Source organism: Cetorhinus maximus, chromosome 6 (assembly GCF_964194155.1).
Source record: "Cetorhinus maximus chromosome 6, sCetMax3.hap1.1, whole genome shotgun sequence".
In the NCBI taxonomy this organism is placed as follows: Eukaryota; Metazoa; Chordata; class Chondrichthyes; order Lamniformes; family Cetorhinidae; genus Cetorhinus; species Cetorhinus maximus.
In genome coordinates, this window is record NC_135884.1 from 130,867,342 (window position 1) to 130,886,767 (window position 19,426).

The 19,426-nt window shown below is 41.7% G+C and overlaps 1 protein-coding gene across 1 annotated transcript in view; it reads right to left on the reverse strand.

The window, feature by feature from the left end:
- pmfbp1 (polyamine modulated factor 1 binding protein 1) overlaps nucleotides 1-19,426 on the reverse strand; it is a 967,668-nt gene that overhangs the window by 277,401 nt on the left and 670,841 nt on the right. Inside the window, exon 25 of the mRNA XM_078544531.1 lies at nucleotides 18,139-18,306. Coding sequence (XP_078400657.1) covers nucleotides 18,139-18,306 — 168 coding nt within the window. The remainder of the gene's footprint in view (nucleotides 1-18,138; nucleotides 18,307-19,426) is intronic.

Sequence of the window (19,426 nt, forward strand, 5' to 3'; positions counted from 1 at the left end):
ATGTAAATCTTACTCCAGGACTTGTGCATAAAAATCAAAGCTGACACTCTAGTGCAGCACTGAAGGAGTGCTGCAATGTCAGAGGTACTTTCTTTCAGGTGAGTTGTTAAACCAAGGACCTGTCTGCCAACTCAGGTGGATGCAAAATATCCCATGGCACTATTTTGAAGAGGGGGGGAATTATCCCTGGTGTCTTGGCCAATATTTATCAATCAACACCACAAATACAGATTATCTGATCATTATCAGGAGTTTGCTGCATGCCTATTGACTGTCACGTTTCCAACATTACAACAGTAACTACACTTCAAAAAGTACTTCATTGGCTGTAAAACACTTTGCGATGTCGAGCAGTCATGAAAAGCAAGTCTATAAATAAATAATAAAATAAATATATAAATGCATGTCTATCTTTCTTTTTGGTCCAATATGTCAAGGCGAAGGAACAGGAGAGTCTGTCCTTATTTGTCTATTTCCTTCCAACACACCTCCTATTTCGTGTCAGCTGATACACGCTCCTTTACTATGTTAGCTTCAAAAATACTTTAAAGCTTGTAACATTTTATAGGTTTATCATTGAACCCGATGAAGATGCAGATATTGGATAATGTTCTTGGCATCTACTGATAAAATTTGGATAGCACAAAACATATTGGCCTGGACTAAATGCAGTCCGTCACGGCATGAAACATGGCGGCTGCCAGCCGGATCCATTTAACCACAGGAGAGGCCCCCTCCCCATCAATCTCCTGGTAGCAGCAAAACCTCCCCTGATTTTGTTTTTTCATCCTGTAGGAATTGGTTCTTATTCTACCACAGGGAAAGAAGCTAGCTATTTGGTGAGTATCTGCCAAGTGGTTAAAGTCTATTCTATTCCTATGGTTTAAAATAGTACAGGAACTTGTGGTAAGTTTAACAAAATATATAAAAAAAGGAAAATAAATAATTGAATAATGTAATTAAGTAGTTCATTAAAGCACATTAAGGATGGCAGGGCAGGTGACGTGAAACGGCTGCAGCATGTGGAGCTCCTGGATGCCAGTGTGATCCAGGGCAAGCATGTCTGCAGTAAATGTTTGCAACTCGAGGAGCTTCGGCTCAGAGTCATTGAGCTGGAGACTGAGTTGCAGACACTGACACATCAGGGAGGGTGAAGTTACCTGGATGCTTTGTACCAGGAGGCAGTCACACTCCTGAAGATAGGGTCTTCTGATTTGGTCAGTCGTCAGGGACATGAGGTTGGGACTGAGAGTGGGGAAGGTAAGGGGACCCAGTGAGTAGGATTGCAGGAACCTCAGCCTTTGCCATTGTCCAATAGGTTTGAGTACTCTCAGTTTGTTTGGATGAGAGTGGAGGCATCAGAGTGGATGAGCTGATAGACCATGGCATTGTGGTTCAGGAAGCCATTCAAGTGGGGGGAGCAAAAAGGAATGTAGTGGTAGTAGGGGACAGTATAGTGAGGGGGATTGACACTGTTCGCTGCAGCAAAGAGTGAGAGTCAGGCGGCTGTGTTGCCTGCTTGATGCTAGGGTTTGGGATATCTTCTCAAGAAGAGGGTGCTGGAGAGGAACTTGCAGTGGGAGGGGGAGGATCCAGTCATCATGGTCCATGTAGGTACCAATGAAATAGGTAGAACTAGGAAAGAGGTTTTGCACAGCTAGTATGAGGAGCTAGGCACAAAATTAAAAAACAGAACCTCAAATGTAACAGTCTCTGGATTATTACCTGACCACGTGCAAATTGACATAGGGTACATAAAATTTGAGAGAATATGTGATTCAAAGACTGGTGTGGGAGAAGTGGGTTCTGGTTTGTGGGGCAGAGAAGTCAGTACTGGGGAAAGTGAGGGCTGTACAGTTGGGATGGTCTACACCTGAACTGTGCTGGGACCAGTGTTCTAGTGGGCCACATAATTAGGGAAGTAGAAAGGGTTTTAAACTAAATAGTGGGGGCAAAAGATCAAATTTGGGAAGATGTGTCAAATCAAAGAGTCGAGACAAGGCAAGAGAAAGATATCAATGTGGGAAATGATAAACAGACAGTAACAGGAAGGGACAGTGAGTACAAATCTAAGAGTAAATCAGCAGGTAATGCTAGAGGTTACAAAAATAATAAAACGACAAAACTAAGGCTCTGTATCTGAACGCATGTAAAATTGGAGACAAAACAGTTGAACTGATAGCGCTAATAGAAATAAATAAGTACGATCTGAAAGCCATTACAGAGACATGGCTGCAGCGCTGTCGGGATGGGGGCAGGTGGAGCGCGAGCGCTGAAGTCTGCACATGCGCAGGAGTGCGCTCACTGAAAGCTCCCTGAAGGCACAGAGCTGCCTCAGGGAGCTGAAGATTTTTAACATGAAAAATAAAGACTTCAAAAATAAGGAAAACATGTCCCCACATGTGACTCTGTCACATGAACAAGGACATGTGAAGAATGAGTTTTAAAAATTTTAATTTCTTTTTAGTCACTGTTGGAAACCCGATCCCGCCTGTGGATGAGGTTTCGCAAAAAATGCAAAGGCTGCCTGGCCTATTTGCCTGCCTGGGCAGTGAAAAATTCAATTTCATTGATTAATGGGCGTAATAGCCCTCTTAATTGTTGGCGGGCGCGATGCTGACTCTCGTGCAAGTCCGCCAACCGAAATATTGGGCGAGTGCGCAATGATGTCGGGACGCTCGCTGGAGGTCATCGTGTGCTATTTCACGCTCATGCATGTTCGGCGTGCACCCGCATGCCGAGCTGAAAATCCTGCCCCAGATAATCAGGCAGGGTCAACGTGGTTTTATGAAAGGGAAATTATGTTTAACCAATTTATTGGAACTCTTTGAAGAAATAACATATGTTGCGGATAAATGGGAACCAGCGGATGTACTGTACTTAGGTTTATAGAAGGCATTTGATAAGGTGCCACATCGAAGGTTAATCCGAAAAATAAAAGTTCATGATGTATGGGGTAACATATTGGCATGGATAAAAGATTGGCTGGCTAACAGGAAGCAGAGAATTGGCATAAATGGGTCTTTTTCCCGGTTGGCAAGATATAACGAGTGGTGTGCCACAGGGATCAGTGCTTGTGCCTTAGCTTTTTAGAATTTATATAAATGGCTTGGATGAAGCGACCTAAGGTATGGTTGCTAAATTTGCTGATGACACAAACATAGGTAGGAAAGAAAGGTGTAAAGAGGACATAAGGAGGTTACAAAGGGATATAGATGGGTTAAGTGAGTGGGAAAAGGTCTGGCAAATGGAGTATAATGTGGACAAATGTGAAATTGTCCATTTTGGTAGGAAAAATAAAGAAGCATATTATATAAATGGTGAGAGATTGCAGGTCTCTGAGATGCAGGGGGATCTAGATGTCCTAGTGCATGAATTGCAAAATGTTAGTATGCAGGTACAGCAAGTAAGTCTTAAAGCTAATAGAATGTTATTGTTTATTGTGAGGGGAATTGAATACAAAAGTAAGGAGGTTGTGCTTCAATTATATAGGGCATTGTTGAGACCACATCTGGAGTACTATGTATAGCACTGGTCTATTTGTTTAAGGGTGTAAATGCATTGGAAGCAGTTCAGACAAGGTTTACTAGACTAATACTTGGAATGGGTGGGTTATCTTCTGAGGAAAGATTAGACAGGCTAGGCTTGTATCCACTTTGGTTTAAAACAGTAAGAGGTGACTTGATTGAAACATACAAGATTCTGAAGGGTCTTGACAGGGTGAATGTGAAGAGGATGTTTCCTTTTGTGAGAGAATCTAGAACCAGGGGTCACTGTTTAAAAATAAGGGGTCGCCACTTAACACAGAAATGGGGAGAAATATTTTCTCTCAGAGGATCATAAGTCTTTCTCTTCTTGAAAAGGTGGTGGGAGCAGAGTCTTTGAATATTTTTAAGGCAGAGGTAGATAGATACTTGATAAGCAAGGGGGTGGGTGGGAATGTGGAGTTGAGGTTACAATCAGATCAGCCATGATCTTATTAAATGGTAGAGCAGGCTAGAGGGGCCAAGTGGCCTAATCCAGCTCCTAATTCATATGTACATATGTAAGTCAGAGGGCGGAAAGGGCTGAGGCGGGATTCTGGTTGCCAGCAGCAGGACATCAATTAGTCTCCATAATGGACAGCCAATTGACACCCGTTATTCTGAGCCCATTGCAATTTTTAATGGTGTCTCAGGGATTAAATCAGGGTCACGTGGTTTTCCCATGTCCTTGAAGGCTGCAGATCAAACCCTCTGTGCTTGATCAAGAGACCCAGCATCGGGCCGGGCCGGGTGCTGCTGAAAAGCACACCCTGCCCTTGCCTCCAAACATCCTGCTGTCCCTTGACCTTCACCCCATCCTGCCTTTACTCACCTTTGGACTGGGGTTCCATAATGATCACGGATCTCTAGTACGTAGATTGCCGCTGGCAATGAGGAGCTGCCGACCTCTGACTGGCTGGCAGCTCTCAGTGTGGGGAACATCCATCACTGGGAACCTCAATCACAGGGAAGGCCTGATGGTGGAACTAAGGCGCTGAAGGGCTTCTGACTAGCCTCTGTCATGGAACTGACAAGGGTCCTGCTGGTTCTCCGACTGGTGGGTGAGAGCCGCATCAGCCCAACAGGATTCCAGCTGCTGAAAGTATTGCAGTCTGGCATGATTAGAATTGACTACCCTTTTATAGTTAATGGTAGTTCCAAAATAACATTAAAGGCAAAGAAGAAAGATTTTTAAAAAATCTTTTTTACACGTTCAGTCTCAAACTGCTATTGCAGTTGAAAGCATTTGGTGATTTCAGGTGAAAATATTATCGTCATCTTGTGTTACCGAGGCTCATATTTCCACAGAGTCGTGGAGACCTTTCAAAATGGCAGGCGAGACTGGATGTGGAAGTCTTAGCCCCATTTTTGCTGGTAGGGGAAAGGGGTATGACTTAGACATGAGGAAAACCTGATTTCAGCAGGGCCAGTTGAGCTCAGTGCTGAGTTCAAACTGACCCCATTTTGCTGTAACAATAGCCTTGATCCACAGTGTGAGAGTTAGGAATTTTTAGAGTATACATAAATGCATTTGAAGGGCGGATAAGGTCTGTAGAACTGTCAAAGCTGTGAAGTTATTTAAATGCCTAGCCTTTTAAAACTTAAAAAAAAACAGCCTGCCTGTTTCAGAGAGAGGTAGAAAAACTCCTCTGTTCCAGCAGTTCAACAGGTGGTTGCTGACATTAATTGAAGGGCTCTTTATGAACGTTTGGTTGCTTTCCACAACCTACATTTATTTCAGCACGTGGGGCTCTAAGTTCACAGTTTGATTGACAGCTCAATGAGGTTATTAAAGTATGAGCTGACTTTGATGTGGGGTTATAAACAAGAGTTTGTTTGTTTTTATAAGGGATTAAGTACTTGGGAAGATGTACAAGTTTCAAATCAGCTTTCATGATTGGCAGTGTTTTTTTTATTACAGTGAAGGCTGTAATAGATATTTAGATCTTTATTTTATTTCTTCTCTACAAGGCCCCTGAAATCTGCCATGGTGGATACAGGGTGTGTTGGCATGGACAGTGTAGGGGCCAAGGGTGGTGGTGGATGGGCATAGGTTGGCATTAATTTGTCATGGGGCTATAAGGGGCCAAGGGTGGTTGGTGAATTGGCATGAGTTGGCAGTAAGTTGGCATGGGGGCTCTAAAGAGGCTATGGTGGGTTGACATGTTTTGGATGGAGGGAATGAGGGGCCATTAGGGGTAGATGAGGAGCATGAGTTGGCATGGATTGCCATGGGAAGTGGAGGGGGTGTGCGATGGCGAGGGCTAGAGGGCTTAAAACATAAGCAAACAACTGGGACAAAGTCCTAGGGCAGGATTTTACATTCTGTGGGCTGGCGCGCACCCGACCTGATCAGGCATAAAATAGCACGCAATGACATTGGGCGAGTGTCATGACGTCATCGCACGCTTGCGCGATATTTTGATCGGCGGGCGTGCATGAGAGTCAGCAGTGCGCCTGCCAACAATTAAGAGGCCTATTAAGGCCATAAATCAATTAATTTAAAACTACTTTTTGCTGCCTGTCCAACCTTACAGTAGGCTGGCGGGTGAATCAGCCAGGTGGCCTTTGGATTTTTTAGAAAACCTCATCCACGGGCTGGATGAGGTTTCCAACATTAATTTTAAAAAAATAAAAATGTTTTGACAGCATTTTTATTATGTCCTTGTTCATGTGAGTGAGTCCCATGTGGGGACATGTTTTGCACATTCTCTGTTTTTAAAATTCTTCAGCTCCCTGAGGCAGCTCCCTGCCTTCAGGGAGCTTTCAGTGCATGCTCTCCTGCGCATGCGCATACTTTGCGCTCGCAATCCTCCCGCTCCTGCCCTGGCAGTGCTGAGCTTCTCAAGGCGTGCATTGCAGAGATATTAATGTATATAATGTTATTGGGGATTATTTTTTAAAATAAAGTTTTACTCTCTGTGTGTGTTAATTGGATTAAAGCCAGCTGGTCTGGGTACTTTGAGGTATAGTAGTTTTGAGATGTAAACAGTAAGGAAGAGGGTACATTTGCGTTTTATTGAATAGAGCATTCAAGAGTGGGAGTGAAACCTTGCATCTAACTAGGAGATACCAATAAAATTGGTACTATGAAAGGGGTTCAAAGGGCTTAGTGAATCCAATGAGAATTTACATTCAAAGGGGAAGGCTGGGTATAACAAAAAGGAATTTGTGTGTGCAGGTCAGAGGTATGTAAGATCTAAGCCTGTAAGCCTACCACTGTGTCTGCAAAAGAACCAAATTGAAAGGTAAAAGCGAAAAACTGCGGATGCTGGAAATCCAAAACAAAAATAAAAATAAAAATACCTGGAAAAACTCAGCAGGTCTGGCAGCATCTGCGAAGAGGAACACAATTAACGTTTCGAGTCCGTGTGACTCTTCAACAGAACTAAGTAAAAATAGAGGAGAAGTGAAATATAAGCTGGTTTAAGGGGTGGGGGTGGGACAGGTAGAGCTGGATAGAGGGCCAGTGATAGGTGGAGATAGCTAAAAGATGTCATAGACAAAAGGACAAAGAGGTGTTAAAGGTGGTGATATTATCTAAGGAATGTGCTAATTAAGGGTAAAAAGCAGGACAAGCAAGGTACAGATAGCCCTAGTGGGGGTGGGGTGACGGAATCGAAATAGGCTAAAAGGTAGAGATAAAGCAATGGATGGAAATACATTTAAAAATAATGGAAATAGGTGGGAAAAGAAAAATCTATATAAATTATTGGAAAAAAAAGGGGGGATCGGAAAGGGGGTGCGGATGGAGGAGAGAGTTCATGATCTAAAATTGTTGAACTCAATATTCAGTCCAGAGGGCTGTAAAGTGCCTAGTTGGAAGATGAGGTGCTGTTCCTCCAGTTTGCGTTGAGCTTCACTGGAGCAATGCAGCAGGCCAAGGACAGACATGTGGGCATGAGAGCAGGGTGGAGTATTGAAATGGCAAGCAACAGGGAGGTCTGGGTCATGCTTGTGGACAGACCGAAGGTGTTCTGCAAAGCGGTCACCCAGTCTGCGTTTGGTCTCTCCAATGTAGAGGAAACCGCAAAATTATTTTTACTTAGTTCTGTTGAAGAGTCATATGGACTTGAAACGTCAAATTGAAAGGTACCTCATTTTGAATTTGTAAGGTGAAAAATGCTTTGCCTGGTGTCTGTTTAAGTCTATTGGTTATTGTTGCCTTAGTGGAGATTAATATGGGGATTTGTTAAAAAGTTATGATAGTAGTAATTTTTAGCTATGTGTATGCGTTTAATTTGTCGTAAATTAATAAATGTTTAATTTAGTTTGATATAAAAACCTCTTGAGAACTGGTGGTCTTATTCCTGAATTTAGAGCTGCAACTCAAAACATACCAATTGAAACTATAGGTTATGACAGTTGTTTAAAATTTCCTTCTGTGTCATAACCATTGGGGGCTCTTTGCGGGATAACAGTTATAATTCCTTGATTGGTTTGGAATTGGAGAATCTTAAGGTTATGAGTACAAGAAGCATTTGGAATTCAGGAGTTGGTGTGGTATTTTAGAAGCGGTGAGACAGCAAGATAGCTTTGGCAATTGCTAAGACTTGTCTGTGAGTAGAAGATCTAACTCTGATTGGGTTGCAACAAACAACCAAGAGTAAGTTAACAGAGTTGGCAGATAAGTTAAAATTGGGGTTACCTGCGGGTGCTAGGAAATCAGATATAATTAAAAGTATAACACAGCATCTACAGTTGGAAGTGATACCTGACACTAGTGAGTCACAGCTGGAGGTAGTGAGATTTCAGTTACAAATGAAGACACTCGAATTTGAGCAAGCAAAGGAACTGAAAAAGCTTGAATTAGAAGCAAAGGAAAGAGAACAGGTAGAAAGGCAGGAGTGAAAAATAAAACAGGAAAGGGAATTAGAAATTGTGAAGATAGAGAAGGAGGAAAGAGATAAGTAGAGAGAGAATTGGCAGTTAAAAAAAAAACACCAGTAGGTGAAGAAGGATTATCTCCAGAGTAGAACCCAGTGGGGAGTTGTTTAAATTTGTTTGAGCTCTTCCAAGGTTGAAGAAAAAGATATTGAAGCATACTTTATTTCATTTGAGAAGCTAGCTAAACAGATGAAATGGCCACAGGAAAACTGAATGTTATTATTACAGTTTAAGTTGGCATGTAGAACACATGAGGCATATGCTTCGCTATCAGAAGAAATGTCAATGAATTATGATGTGGTGAAAAAGGCTATCTTGAGTGCATATGAGTTGGTTCCTGAAGCATACAGGCAGAAATCTGTGAATATGAGAAAACAGCCTGGGAAAAGTTACATAGAGTTTGAAAGAGTAAAGCAAAGTAATTTGACCGGTGGATGCGGGTGTTAAAAATAGAGACAACGTATGTAGCTCTTAGAGAAATAATTCTTTTGGAAGAAGTTTAAGATTCAATCCCTTCAGTAATGAGAACCCATGTGGAGGAACAGAGAGTTGATTCTATAAGACAAGCAGCAGAGATAGCTGATGATTATGAGTTAGTTCATAGAGCTAAACCTTCTTTCATCACCCTTTCAAATTGGAAAAGGATAAATACTGGGAAGGTGAAAGGAAGGAAGGTAGTCAGGGAAGAGAAGGAGTAGCTGGAAGTTCCCACAAAGTTTTTTCTCAGAATAAAAAGGAAGGTTCTGAAGGTAGAAGTGACATTCAAAAATTGAGGTATTTTCATTGTAATAAAGTGGGGCACACAAAGTCAGTGTGTTGGAAATTGCAGGGAAAATCTGTTGGAATTATTGGGGTACAGAAAAGCTGTGGAAGTAAAAGTACTGTGGGTTCTGAGGTTCATGTACAGGAGAAACCAGTGGTTTGTTTACAGGTGAAACAGGGAGAATCAGTGACAGGTGAAGAAGTGGGAATATGTTCACAGTTACTCAAGAAAATTCTGAGGAGCAGGTTGCAGAAATGTTTAACGATTTTGTGTGTGAAGGGAAAGTCTTTCCATGTGTACAGGGTGGAGTAGGTAAAGATGTTAAAATTTTAAGAGGCACAGGGCTAGTCAATCTTTAATGTTCTGGGATAATGGTATTTGTTGTTCAAAGGGAGTATTGCAGGTGCAGGTAATAATAAATGGGGTTCATGGAGATGCTAAATCAATTCCATTGTGGAAGATAAATTTAAAGAGCAAATGGAAGACAGGTGAAGTTATTGTTGGAGTGGTTGAAAAATTGCCCATTGCAGGGGTTCAATTTATTCTGGGTAATGATATAGCTGGTTGCAAATGTGGGTGATGCCTATGGTAGTTGAGCAGCCTGTAGAAGTGTTTTCAACAGAGGTGTTGCAGAAGGAACATCCTAGATTGTTTCTTGATTGTGTTATAACGGGGTCAAAGGTTCAAAGGGAAGAACAAGAAGGGCAAGAAGGGCAGGCAGTTAAAAGGCAAAAAGAAGGCATTGAAATCTAATTAGCTGGCACTGTGTTTGATAACATTGTTCAGGAAGAAAGAATATAGGACAATTCAGCTGAAGTGTTTAACTCAAGGAGGGTAGTGGAGTTATAGAAACATGATTTGCAATTAAAACAGTTATATCAGAAAGCTTACTCAGAAACAGAAGCAAAAGGTATTCTAGTATTTTATTACCTTCAGGGAGATATTTTAATGAGAAAATGGAGGCCAGGTCATGTCTTAGCAAATGACAGCTGGAGGGAGGTGCATCAGATTGTTATCCCATTAAGGTATAGAAATGAGATTCTGAGGATTGTTCATGAAATTCCAATGGAGGGGACATTTAGGAATTAGGAAAATACAGGAAAAGATACAGAGGTATTTTTTGGCCAGGATTGCATAGGGATGTAGTGAAATTCTATAGAACTTGTCATACATGTCAAGTAACAGGAAAACCACAGGTAGTGATTAAGCTGGCGCCTTTAACCCAATACCAGCATTTGAAGAACCTTTTACCAGGGTCATGATTAATTGTGTCGGATCCCTCCCTAAGACTAAACGTGGAAATTAGTACTTACTGACAATAATGGGTGTGTCTACCAGGTTTCCTGAAGCGATACCTTTAAGAAATATTACAACTAAGAAGATTGTGAAGGAGTTAATTAAAATTTTTACAACATATGGTTTGCCTAAGGAAATACAATCGGATTAGTGGTCAAGTTTCATGTCGCAGCTGTTTAAGGAAGTAATGAACAGTTTGGGGATAAAACAGTTTAAGTCAACAGCTTATCATCCGGAATCACAAGGAGCTTTGGAAAGATGTCATCAAACTTTAAAAACTATCGTGAGAGCATACTGTCAGGATTATCCACAGGATTAGGATACAGGAATTCCATTTTTGTTATTTGCTATTAGAAATGCTTCTAATGCATCGACGGGTTGTAGCCCTTTTGAACTAGGTTATGGTCTTGAGGCGAGGGGACCACTGAAATTAATTCATGAGAAATTGGTAGGTCAAAATTCAGAAACTATTCTCCTGGATTACGTGTCAAATTTCAGGGAAATATTGAACAGAACACGTGAGTTGGTTAGGGAACATTTAAAAACATCACAGCAAGTGATGAAAGTGAAGGCAGATAAGAAAGCTAAAACTTGCAGTTTTGTTTCTGGAGGGAAAGTACTAGTTTTGTTACCAGTACTAGGTGATTTATTAAATGCAAAATTTAGTGGGCCTTACAGGATCGAAAAGAAATTGAGTGAAGTGAATTATTTAATAAATACTCCAGATGGAAGAAAGAAGCAGAGGGTGTGTCATATAAATATGCTTAAAAAGTATTTGACAGGGAAGAGGAACAAAAAGAGGTATTAGTGATGGTGGATGATGAGAAGGAGGTAGAAGTGCAAGACTCTGAAACTGATTTTCCTCTAATCAAAGTGGATAATGAGGGAGTGCTTGAAAATTTAAATTAAATACAGTTACCTTCCAAGCAAGTGTCAATGTGATTTGGAAAAGATATTGCAGTCACACAAACCTATTTGCGGGAATAAATTAGGAAAGACACATTTAGCTATACATGATGTCTCTGTATAGGTTTTATCTTCAATAAGGCAACATCCTTATAGATTAAATCTGGCAAAGTTATCACAAGTACAAAAAGAAATTCATTTCATGCTTCAAAATGATATAAGTGAGTCTAATTGCAGTAACTGGAGTTCACCTATTGTGCTGGTACTGAAAATGGATGGAACACAAAGACTGTGGGCAGAATTTTGCCGTTGGTGAGCAGGGGCCCGCTCGCCGACATGTAAAATGACACGAGATGACGTCGGGGGGAACCCGACCCATTTAAATTTTCAGGAAGGTGGGCCCGCAGCAAAATCAGCTGTGCACCCGCCGACCTGTCAATGGCCAATTGAGGCCATTGACAGGATCAATTATACAATTAAAGGACCTGCCTGTCCAACCTTAAAGTTGGTGGGCAGGCCAGGAGCCCCGGCGGGCAATAGAAAAAACATGAAACCTCATCCACCGGTGGGATGAGGTTTCATGTAGGGTTTAAAAAAGCTTAATAAACTTATAATGTAAATTATGAACATGTCCCATCTCATGTGACATTGTCACATGAGGGGGACATGTTAAGGAATTTTTTTATTTCCTATTTTTAATATTTCTAAAAGTGTCAGCGATCTCCCTGAGGCAGCACTTAGCCTCAGGGAGATGTGTGCTCTTTCGTGCGCATGCGCGAAAGAGCGCACTCTCGCTTTTGGGAATCTCCCCCCCACCGCCAGCACAGGAAGCGCATAGCGCTTCCCGCTGGACGTCATGCTGGGCAGGCCTTAATTGGCCCGCCCATGTAAAATGGCGGTGGGGCTTGCTTTTCTGGCGGGAATCGGCTCCCCGCCCACCGGTGATTGGGTCGGGCCTGCCCGCCCGACAGGCCGAAAATTCTGCCGTGTGTGGACTATCGAAAGGTGAATGTGGTGACAAAAGTAGATTTATATCCTGTACCACCGTTGGAAGATTGCATTGAGAAAGTGAGACAATTGAAATTTATCACAAAGATTGACTTGCTAAAAGGATATTGGCAGGTACCATTGTCGGAGAGGGCAAAGGAGATATCAACTTTTGTAACGCCAAGTGGACTATATCAGATTAAAGTCATGCTACTTGGTATGAAGAATGCACCTGTGACATTTCAAAGACTGACAAACCAAGTAATTGCAGGTATAGGCAATTGCACTGTTTATATTGATGATCTAATCGTTTTCAGCCAAACGTGCGAGGAGCATTTACAGCATCTGAAAGAATTATTTACTCGACTACAAGAAGCTAATTTGGTAATGAATTTGGCTAAAAGTGAATTTGCAAAAGTGCAAGTTACATATCTAGACCATACCATGGACATGGCAAGGTGGCTCCAAGAGATGCGAAAGTCAAAGCTATCGTGGATTTCTCAGTGCCTAAAAAAAAATTAGAAGTTTTGAGATTTCTGGGCATGAATGGATTTTACTGGAAATTTGTACCAAATTTTAGCCGAGTGGTTGCTCCATTGACTGAACTATTAAAAAGGAACATGAAGTTTCACATGGGCACTGAAGTGACAGAAATCATTTGATAGTTTGAAAACTCTATTAACTATGACACCAGTGCTGACAGTACCCAATTATGCCAAGCAATTCAAGTTGGCCGTCGATGCAAGTGATATAGGCGTTGGGGTCATATTGTTACAAGGAGATGACACTGGAATTGAAAATCCGATAGGGTATTTTTCATGGAAGTTGAATGTGCAACAGAGAAGATATTCAAAGATCGACAAAAAGACCTTGGGTTTGGTGTTAGCATTGCAGCATTTTGAAATTTATGTTGAAACAATTCATCAGCAACAATTGTTTATACAGACCATAATGCTTTGAAGTTTTTGGACAAATTTTGAGACAAAGGTGCAAGGCTTTTTAGGTGGAGTTTATTATTACAACCATTTAACCTACGGATTAAACATGTTGCCGGTAGAGAGAATCTGTTCACAGATGCGCTATCAAGAGTTTAAAGGAAAATTGGACATTTTTAAAAACTTGAACACTGAACTGGAGTGATTTCAGCTGATACCAGGGGCTTGTGTATATATATTGTTATGTTACTGCATGCATCTAGTACTGTAATAAGTATAGGAGATAGTGTGAGATGGGTTATTAAAAAATGAAGCTATCTTTTAGAATTATGATGGTTCATTTTTGATAGGAAGGGGGATGTCATGAAGAGATATTAATGTATATAATGTGATTGGAATTTTTTTTTAAATAGAGGTTTAGTCTGTGTGTGTGTTAATTGGATTGAAGACAGCTGGTCTGGATGCTTTGATGTTAGTCGTTTTGAGATGTAAACAGTAAGGTAGAGGGTACATTTGCATTTTGTTGAATAGAGCATTCAAGAGTGGGAGTGAAATCTTGCGCCTAGCTAGAAGACACCAAGCAATGTTTATATTATCAATAAAATTGGTACTACGAAAAGGGTTCAAAGGGCCTGGTGATACAATGAGAATTTACAACAAAGGGGAAGGCTGGGTATAACGGAAAGGAGTTTGAGTGTACAGGTCAGCGGCATGTAAGATCTAAGCCTATAAGCCTACCACTGTGTTTGCGAAGGAACAACTTGAAAGGAACCTCATTCTGAATTTGTAAGGTGAAAAATGCTTTGCCTGGTGTCTGTTTAAGTCTATTGGTTATTGTTGTCTTAGTGGAGATTCATTTGGGAATTTAAGAAGTTATGATAGTAGTAATTTGTAGCCATGTGTATGTGTTCAATTGTTGTAAATTAATAAATGTTTCATTTAGTTTGATATAAAAACCTCTTGAGAACCGGTGGTCTTATTCCTGAATTTAGAGCTGCAACTCAAAACATACCAATTGAAAATATAGGTTATATGACAGTTGTTTAAAATTTCCCTCTGGGATTTTAAATAACTCAGCCTTTATCAACTGCTGTGTCATAACAGCGCGCCTTTCAAGCTGGTTGGCCATTAATTGGGCAGCCAGGGTCAAATTGCAGTCGGGGGCCAATCGCGGGCGGCAGACCATTTCCCGGCCACTCCCGGGCCCGCCTGCCGCGCCCGCCTGACGACCTGAAAATTCTGCCCTAGATTACTGAGGCAGGTCTTTTAAAACAGCCTGCCTCAGCACTTGGCAGCCCCTGTGGCTGCCACCGATCTGCTTCCAGGGCTGAGAGCCAGACTTCATCCTGCACCCTCCCTGCCACCTTGTAATGAAGATCCCGCCCTTTGGGGGTGTTTCTCCCAAGGTAGGTGTAGTGAGCCTGGAAATTTCCTGATTCATACTACCTGCCTCGGGAGCAAAAATCTGGGCCTGATTATCTGTTTTCTAGTGTTTAAAAAAACATAACAAATGATGATATGTGGAAATAACCTTTTAAGTGGAATATGAAAAAAATATCAAAATTAAAATTCTAATTTTGCATTTTATTCATTATGATGGCAAAAATGGCATTATTAATGGCAGGGATGTGATATAAGTTAATGACCCAGACCTGGATGTGTAGGACACAATTTCAAAATTCATAGATGGCACAAAACTCATAAATATTGTTATTCTTAAAAGGGTGCAGGAGCAGAGGGACCTGGGGATATATGTACGCAAATCTATTGTCGGTGTCATGGCAGATTGAGAAAGTGGTTAAAAAGGCAGATACTGATCTTTATAAATAGGGACATTGAGAACAAAGCAAGGAAGTTATGCTGGATCTTTTTAAAACTCTGGTTTGGTCTCACCTAGCGTGTCATGTTCAATTTTGGGAACCACAATTTAGGATGGATGTGAAGGCATTGGGAGAGGGTGCAGAAAAGATTCACAGGAATGCTTCCAAGGATGAGGAACTTTTAGTTATGTGGATAGGTTGGAGAAGTTGGAGTTGTTCTCATTGGAGAAAAGAAGGTTGGGAGGAGATTTGATGGAGGTGGTCAAAAACATGAGTGGTCTAGGCAGCGTAGATAGGGAGAAACTGTTCCCATTGATGGAATAGTTGAGAACCAGAGGACAACGATTTAAGGTGATTGGCAAAAGAAACAATGGTGACTTGAGAAAAAGGTTTTTTACATAGCAAGTGGTTAGGATCCTGGAATGCACTCTCTGAGAGTGTGGTGAAAGTAGATACAATTGGGGCTTTTAAAAGGGAATTGGACAGAAAAAATTGCAGGGCTACGAGGAAAGGTGGGGTAGTGTGGCTGACTGAGTTGCTCTTGCAGAAAGCCGGTATGGACACACGAGGCCAAATGGTCTCCTTCTGTGCTGTAACCATTTTATGAGAACACATTGATGTAACTGTAATGTAATGTAGTTCCACTTAAAACTAAAATAGAAGTGGATAGAAATAAATTTGAAAAATGCTTTCAAAGTAAACGAAGAAGGACACAAGGAACTTCTTTAGCCAGAGAGTGGTGAATCTATGGAATTCATTGACACAGAAGGCTGTGGAGGCCAGGTCATTGAGTGTATTTAAGACCGAGATAGATAGGTTCTTGATTGGTAAGGGGATCAAAGGTTACAGGGAGAAGGGGGGAGAATGGGGTTGAGAAACTTATCAGCCATGATTGAATGGCAGAGCAGACTCGATGGGCCGAATGGCCTAATTTCTGCTCCTATGTATTACGGTCTAACTTTTTATGCATTCAGTGCTTTAAATCATGTGGTAGCAACACTGCCCCATCAAAAAAACAGTACAATTAAGGCCAAAATAATTCAGTGTATCACATGAAAATTAATCAAATTGTCTACTTAAAATCTAAATATTTAATATAAGATAGGTCCAGAGTGCACTTGTGTACCATTAATAACAGACTAGATCAAGAAGCCCTTAAATACTTTGATTTCATTCTTCCTAAAAACAGGAACATGACACAATGAGGAAAAATAAAAAGGTTTAACAAGTCTTTCTGTCTGCCCCATCAGTCTACTCTTGATCATCAGCAAAGTGATGGAAAGTGTCGTAGACAGTGCTATTAGGCGGCACTTACTCAGCATTAACCTGTTCACCAATGCTCTGTTTGGGTTTCACCAGGACCACTCAGTTCCTGACATTATTATAGCCTTGGTTCAAACATGGACAAAAGAGCTGAACTCAAGAGATGAAGTGAGGTGAGAGTGACCACCCATGACATCAAGGCAGCATTTGACTGAGTGTGGCATCAAGGAGACCTAGCAAAACTGGAGTGAATGGGAATCAGGGGGAAGATTCTCCACTGGTTGGAGTCATACCTAGCACAAAGGAGGTTTTTGGAGGCCAATCATCTCAGTCCCTGGACATTGCTGCAGGAATTCCTTAGGGTAGTGTCCTACGCTTAACCATCTTCAGCTGCTTCATCAATGACCTTCCTTCCATCATAAAGTCAGAAATGGGGATGTTCGCTGATGATTGCTCAATGTTCAGCACCATTCGTGCTCCTTCAGATAATGAAGGAGTCTGTGCCCATATGCAGCAAGATCTGGACAACATTCAGGCTCGGGCTTATAAGTGGCAAGCGATATTTGCAACACACAAGTGTCAGGCAATGACCATGTCCAACAAGAGAGAATCCAATCATATCCCCATGAGACTCAATGGCATTACCATCGCTGAATCCCCCACGATCGACATCCTGGGGGTTACCATTAGCCAGAAACTGAACTGGACTAGCCATATAAATACTGTGGCAACAAGAGCAGGTCAGAAGCTGGGAATTCTGTGGCGAGTAATTCACCTCCTGACTCCCCAAAGCTTGTCCACTATCTACAAGGCTTAAATAAGGAATATAATAGAATACTCTCCACTTGCCTGGATGAGTGCAGCTCCAACAACACTCAAGAAGCTTGGCACCATCCAGGACAAAGTAGCCCACTTGATTGGCACCCCATCCAGTACCTTAAACATTCACTCTCTCCACCACCGATGCACAGTGACAGCAGTATGTATCATCAATAAGATGCATTGCAGCAACTCACCTAGACTCCTATGACAACACATTCCAAATGCACGACCTCCAACACCTAGAAGGACAGAGGTTGCACGGTAACACCACCACCTGCAAATTCTCCTCCAAGCCAATACCATCCCGAGTTGGAACAACGTTGCCTTTCCTTCATTGTCCCTGGGTCAAAATCCTCAAACTCCCCTCCTAACAGCACTGTGGATGTACCTACACAACATGGACGGCAGCAGTTCAAGAAGGCTGTGCCCTTCTTGAACGTAAAATTCTGCTCCTGAAATTTCTTATTAAATTAATCTATAAAATCCTTTAAAGTAGGACAAAAAGGTTGATTTCACTGGGCTGAATTTTATGTTCCCAAATTGTGCAAGTTGCCACCCACGCTGGGTCAAAATCCTGGAAATCCCCTCTTAACAGCACTGTGGGTGTACCTACACCACATGGACTGCAGTGGTTCAAGAAGGCAGCGCACCATCACCTTCTCAAGGGCAATTGGGCAATAAATGCTGGCCTAGCCAAAAACGCCCACGTCCATGAAAGAATATTAAAAAAAGTTATTTATTTGGCAATTTTCGGAGACTCAAATTTCTCAGGAACTACGGCATTAACATAAGAGAAATGTATCTGAAAAAGCATACCTGATACGACACTGACTTTAGTTTTATTTCACACATTTACTCTTTAGGCTATAAAAAGTAGCCACTGCCATTTGATTGGAGGTTTTATCTTCCACCTCATGCAAAACTTTACCTCTCACCTGTTGGTTACTGATTTTTTGCTCATGCTGCAGGTTCAGTATAGCCTGCTCCTGTTGACTCATTTTCTTATCATGTTCTTTGCAAGCATCACGTAAGCTCTGTATTTCAGTCTGTAGATTGTTTACCTCTGTCTTCAGATTAACTGCTTCTGCTTTCTGGTGTGTGAGCTACAGGACAGAAAAAAATATGAATTACTGCGCCTGAACTTTCCCCTCATCGGCATGCACGATCTTCGGGCCTGGGAGCGGCCGGGAAACAGGCCCCCGGCTGCGGTCAGCTCCTGACCGCGATTTCACACTGGCTGGCCAATTAATGGAATGTGAAACAAAGCAGTCACCCAGCAGAACACCTTCAGTCTGTCTGCAAGCATGACCCAAACCTTCCTGTCGCTTGCCATTTCAACACACCACCCTGCTCTCATGCCCGCATGTCCATCCTTGGCCTGCTGCAAAGTTCCAGTGAAGCTCAATGCAAACTGGAGGAACAGCACCTCATCTTCCGACTAGGCACTTTATAGCCTTGCGGACTTAACATTGAGTTCAACAACTTCAGACCATGAACTCTCTCCTCCATCCTCACCCCCTTTTTTCAAATATTTATTTTTAAATTTATATATATATTTTTTCCCCACCTATTTTTATTATTATTTTAAAAATTTATTTCCATTTTTATTCATTGTTTTATCCCCACCTTTTAGCCCATTTCGATCTTTTTTCCCACACCGTCCCCTCCCCCCACCCCACTCTCACTAGGGCCATCTGTCACTTGCTCATTCTGCTTTCTACTCTTAATGTCACCATTAGCAGCTCCTTTAGCCAGTATCACCACCATTAACACCGCTTCGACCTTTTGTTTATGACATCTTTTGCAATCTCTCCTTTGCCTCCACCTATCATTGGCCTTCTATCCAGTTTCACCTGTCCTACTCCCCTTAAACAGAATATATTTCACCACATTTTTATTTCTCTTTAGTTCTGAAGAAGAGTCATACGGACTTGAAGCTTTAACTCTGTCTTTCTCTCCACAGATGCTGTCAGACCTGCTGAGTTTTTCCAGCACTTTTTGTTTTTATTTCAGATTTCCAGCATCCGCAGTATTTTGCCTTTATCCTAGTAACTTTTAACCCCAGAAGTGTCCTTCATGGTGAGGGTATTCCTGGAAATTCTCCCTCTAGCTTAAGCTTCCAGCCTCATTTTAAATCCTCACGAATTCGGACTTTTCGATCTGAGTGCGCGCTCCCACCCACATTTCTGAGCGGTGAACCAGCAACACTTTTCGTCTCCATCT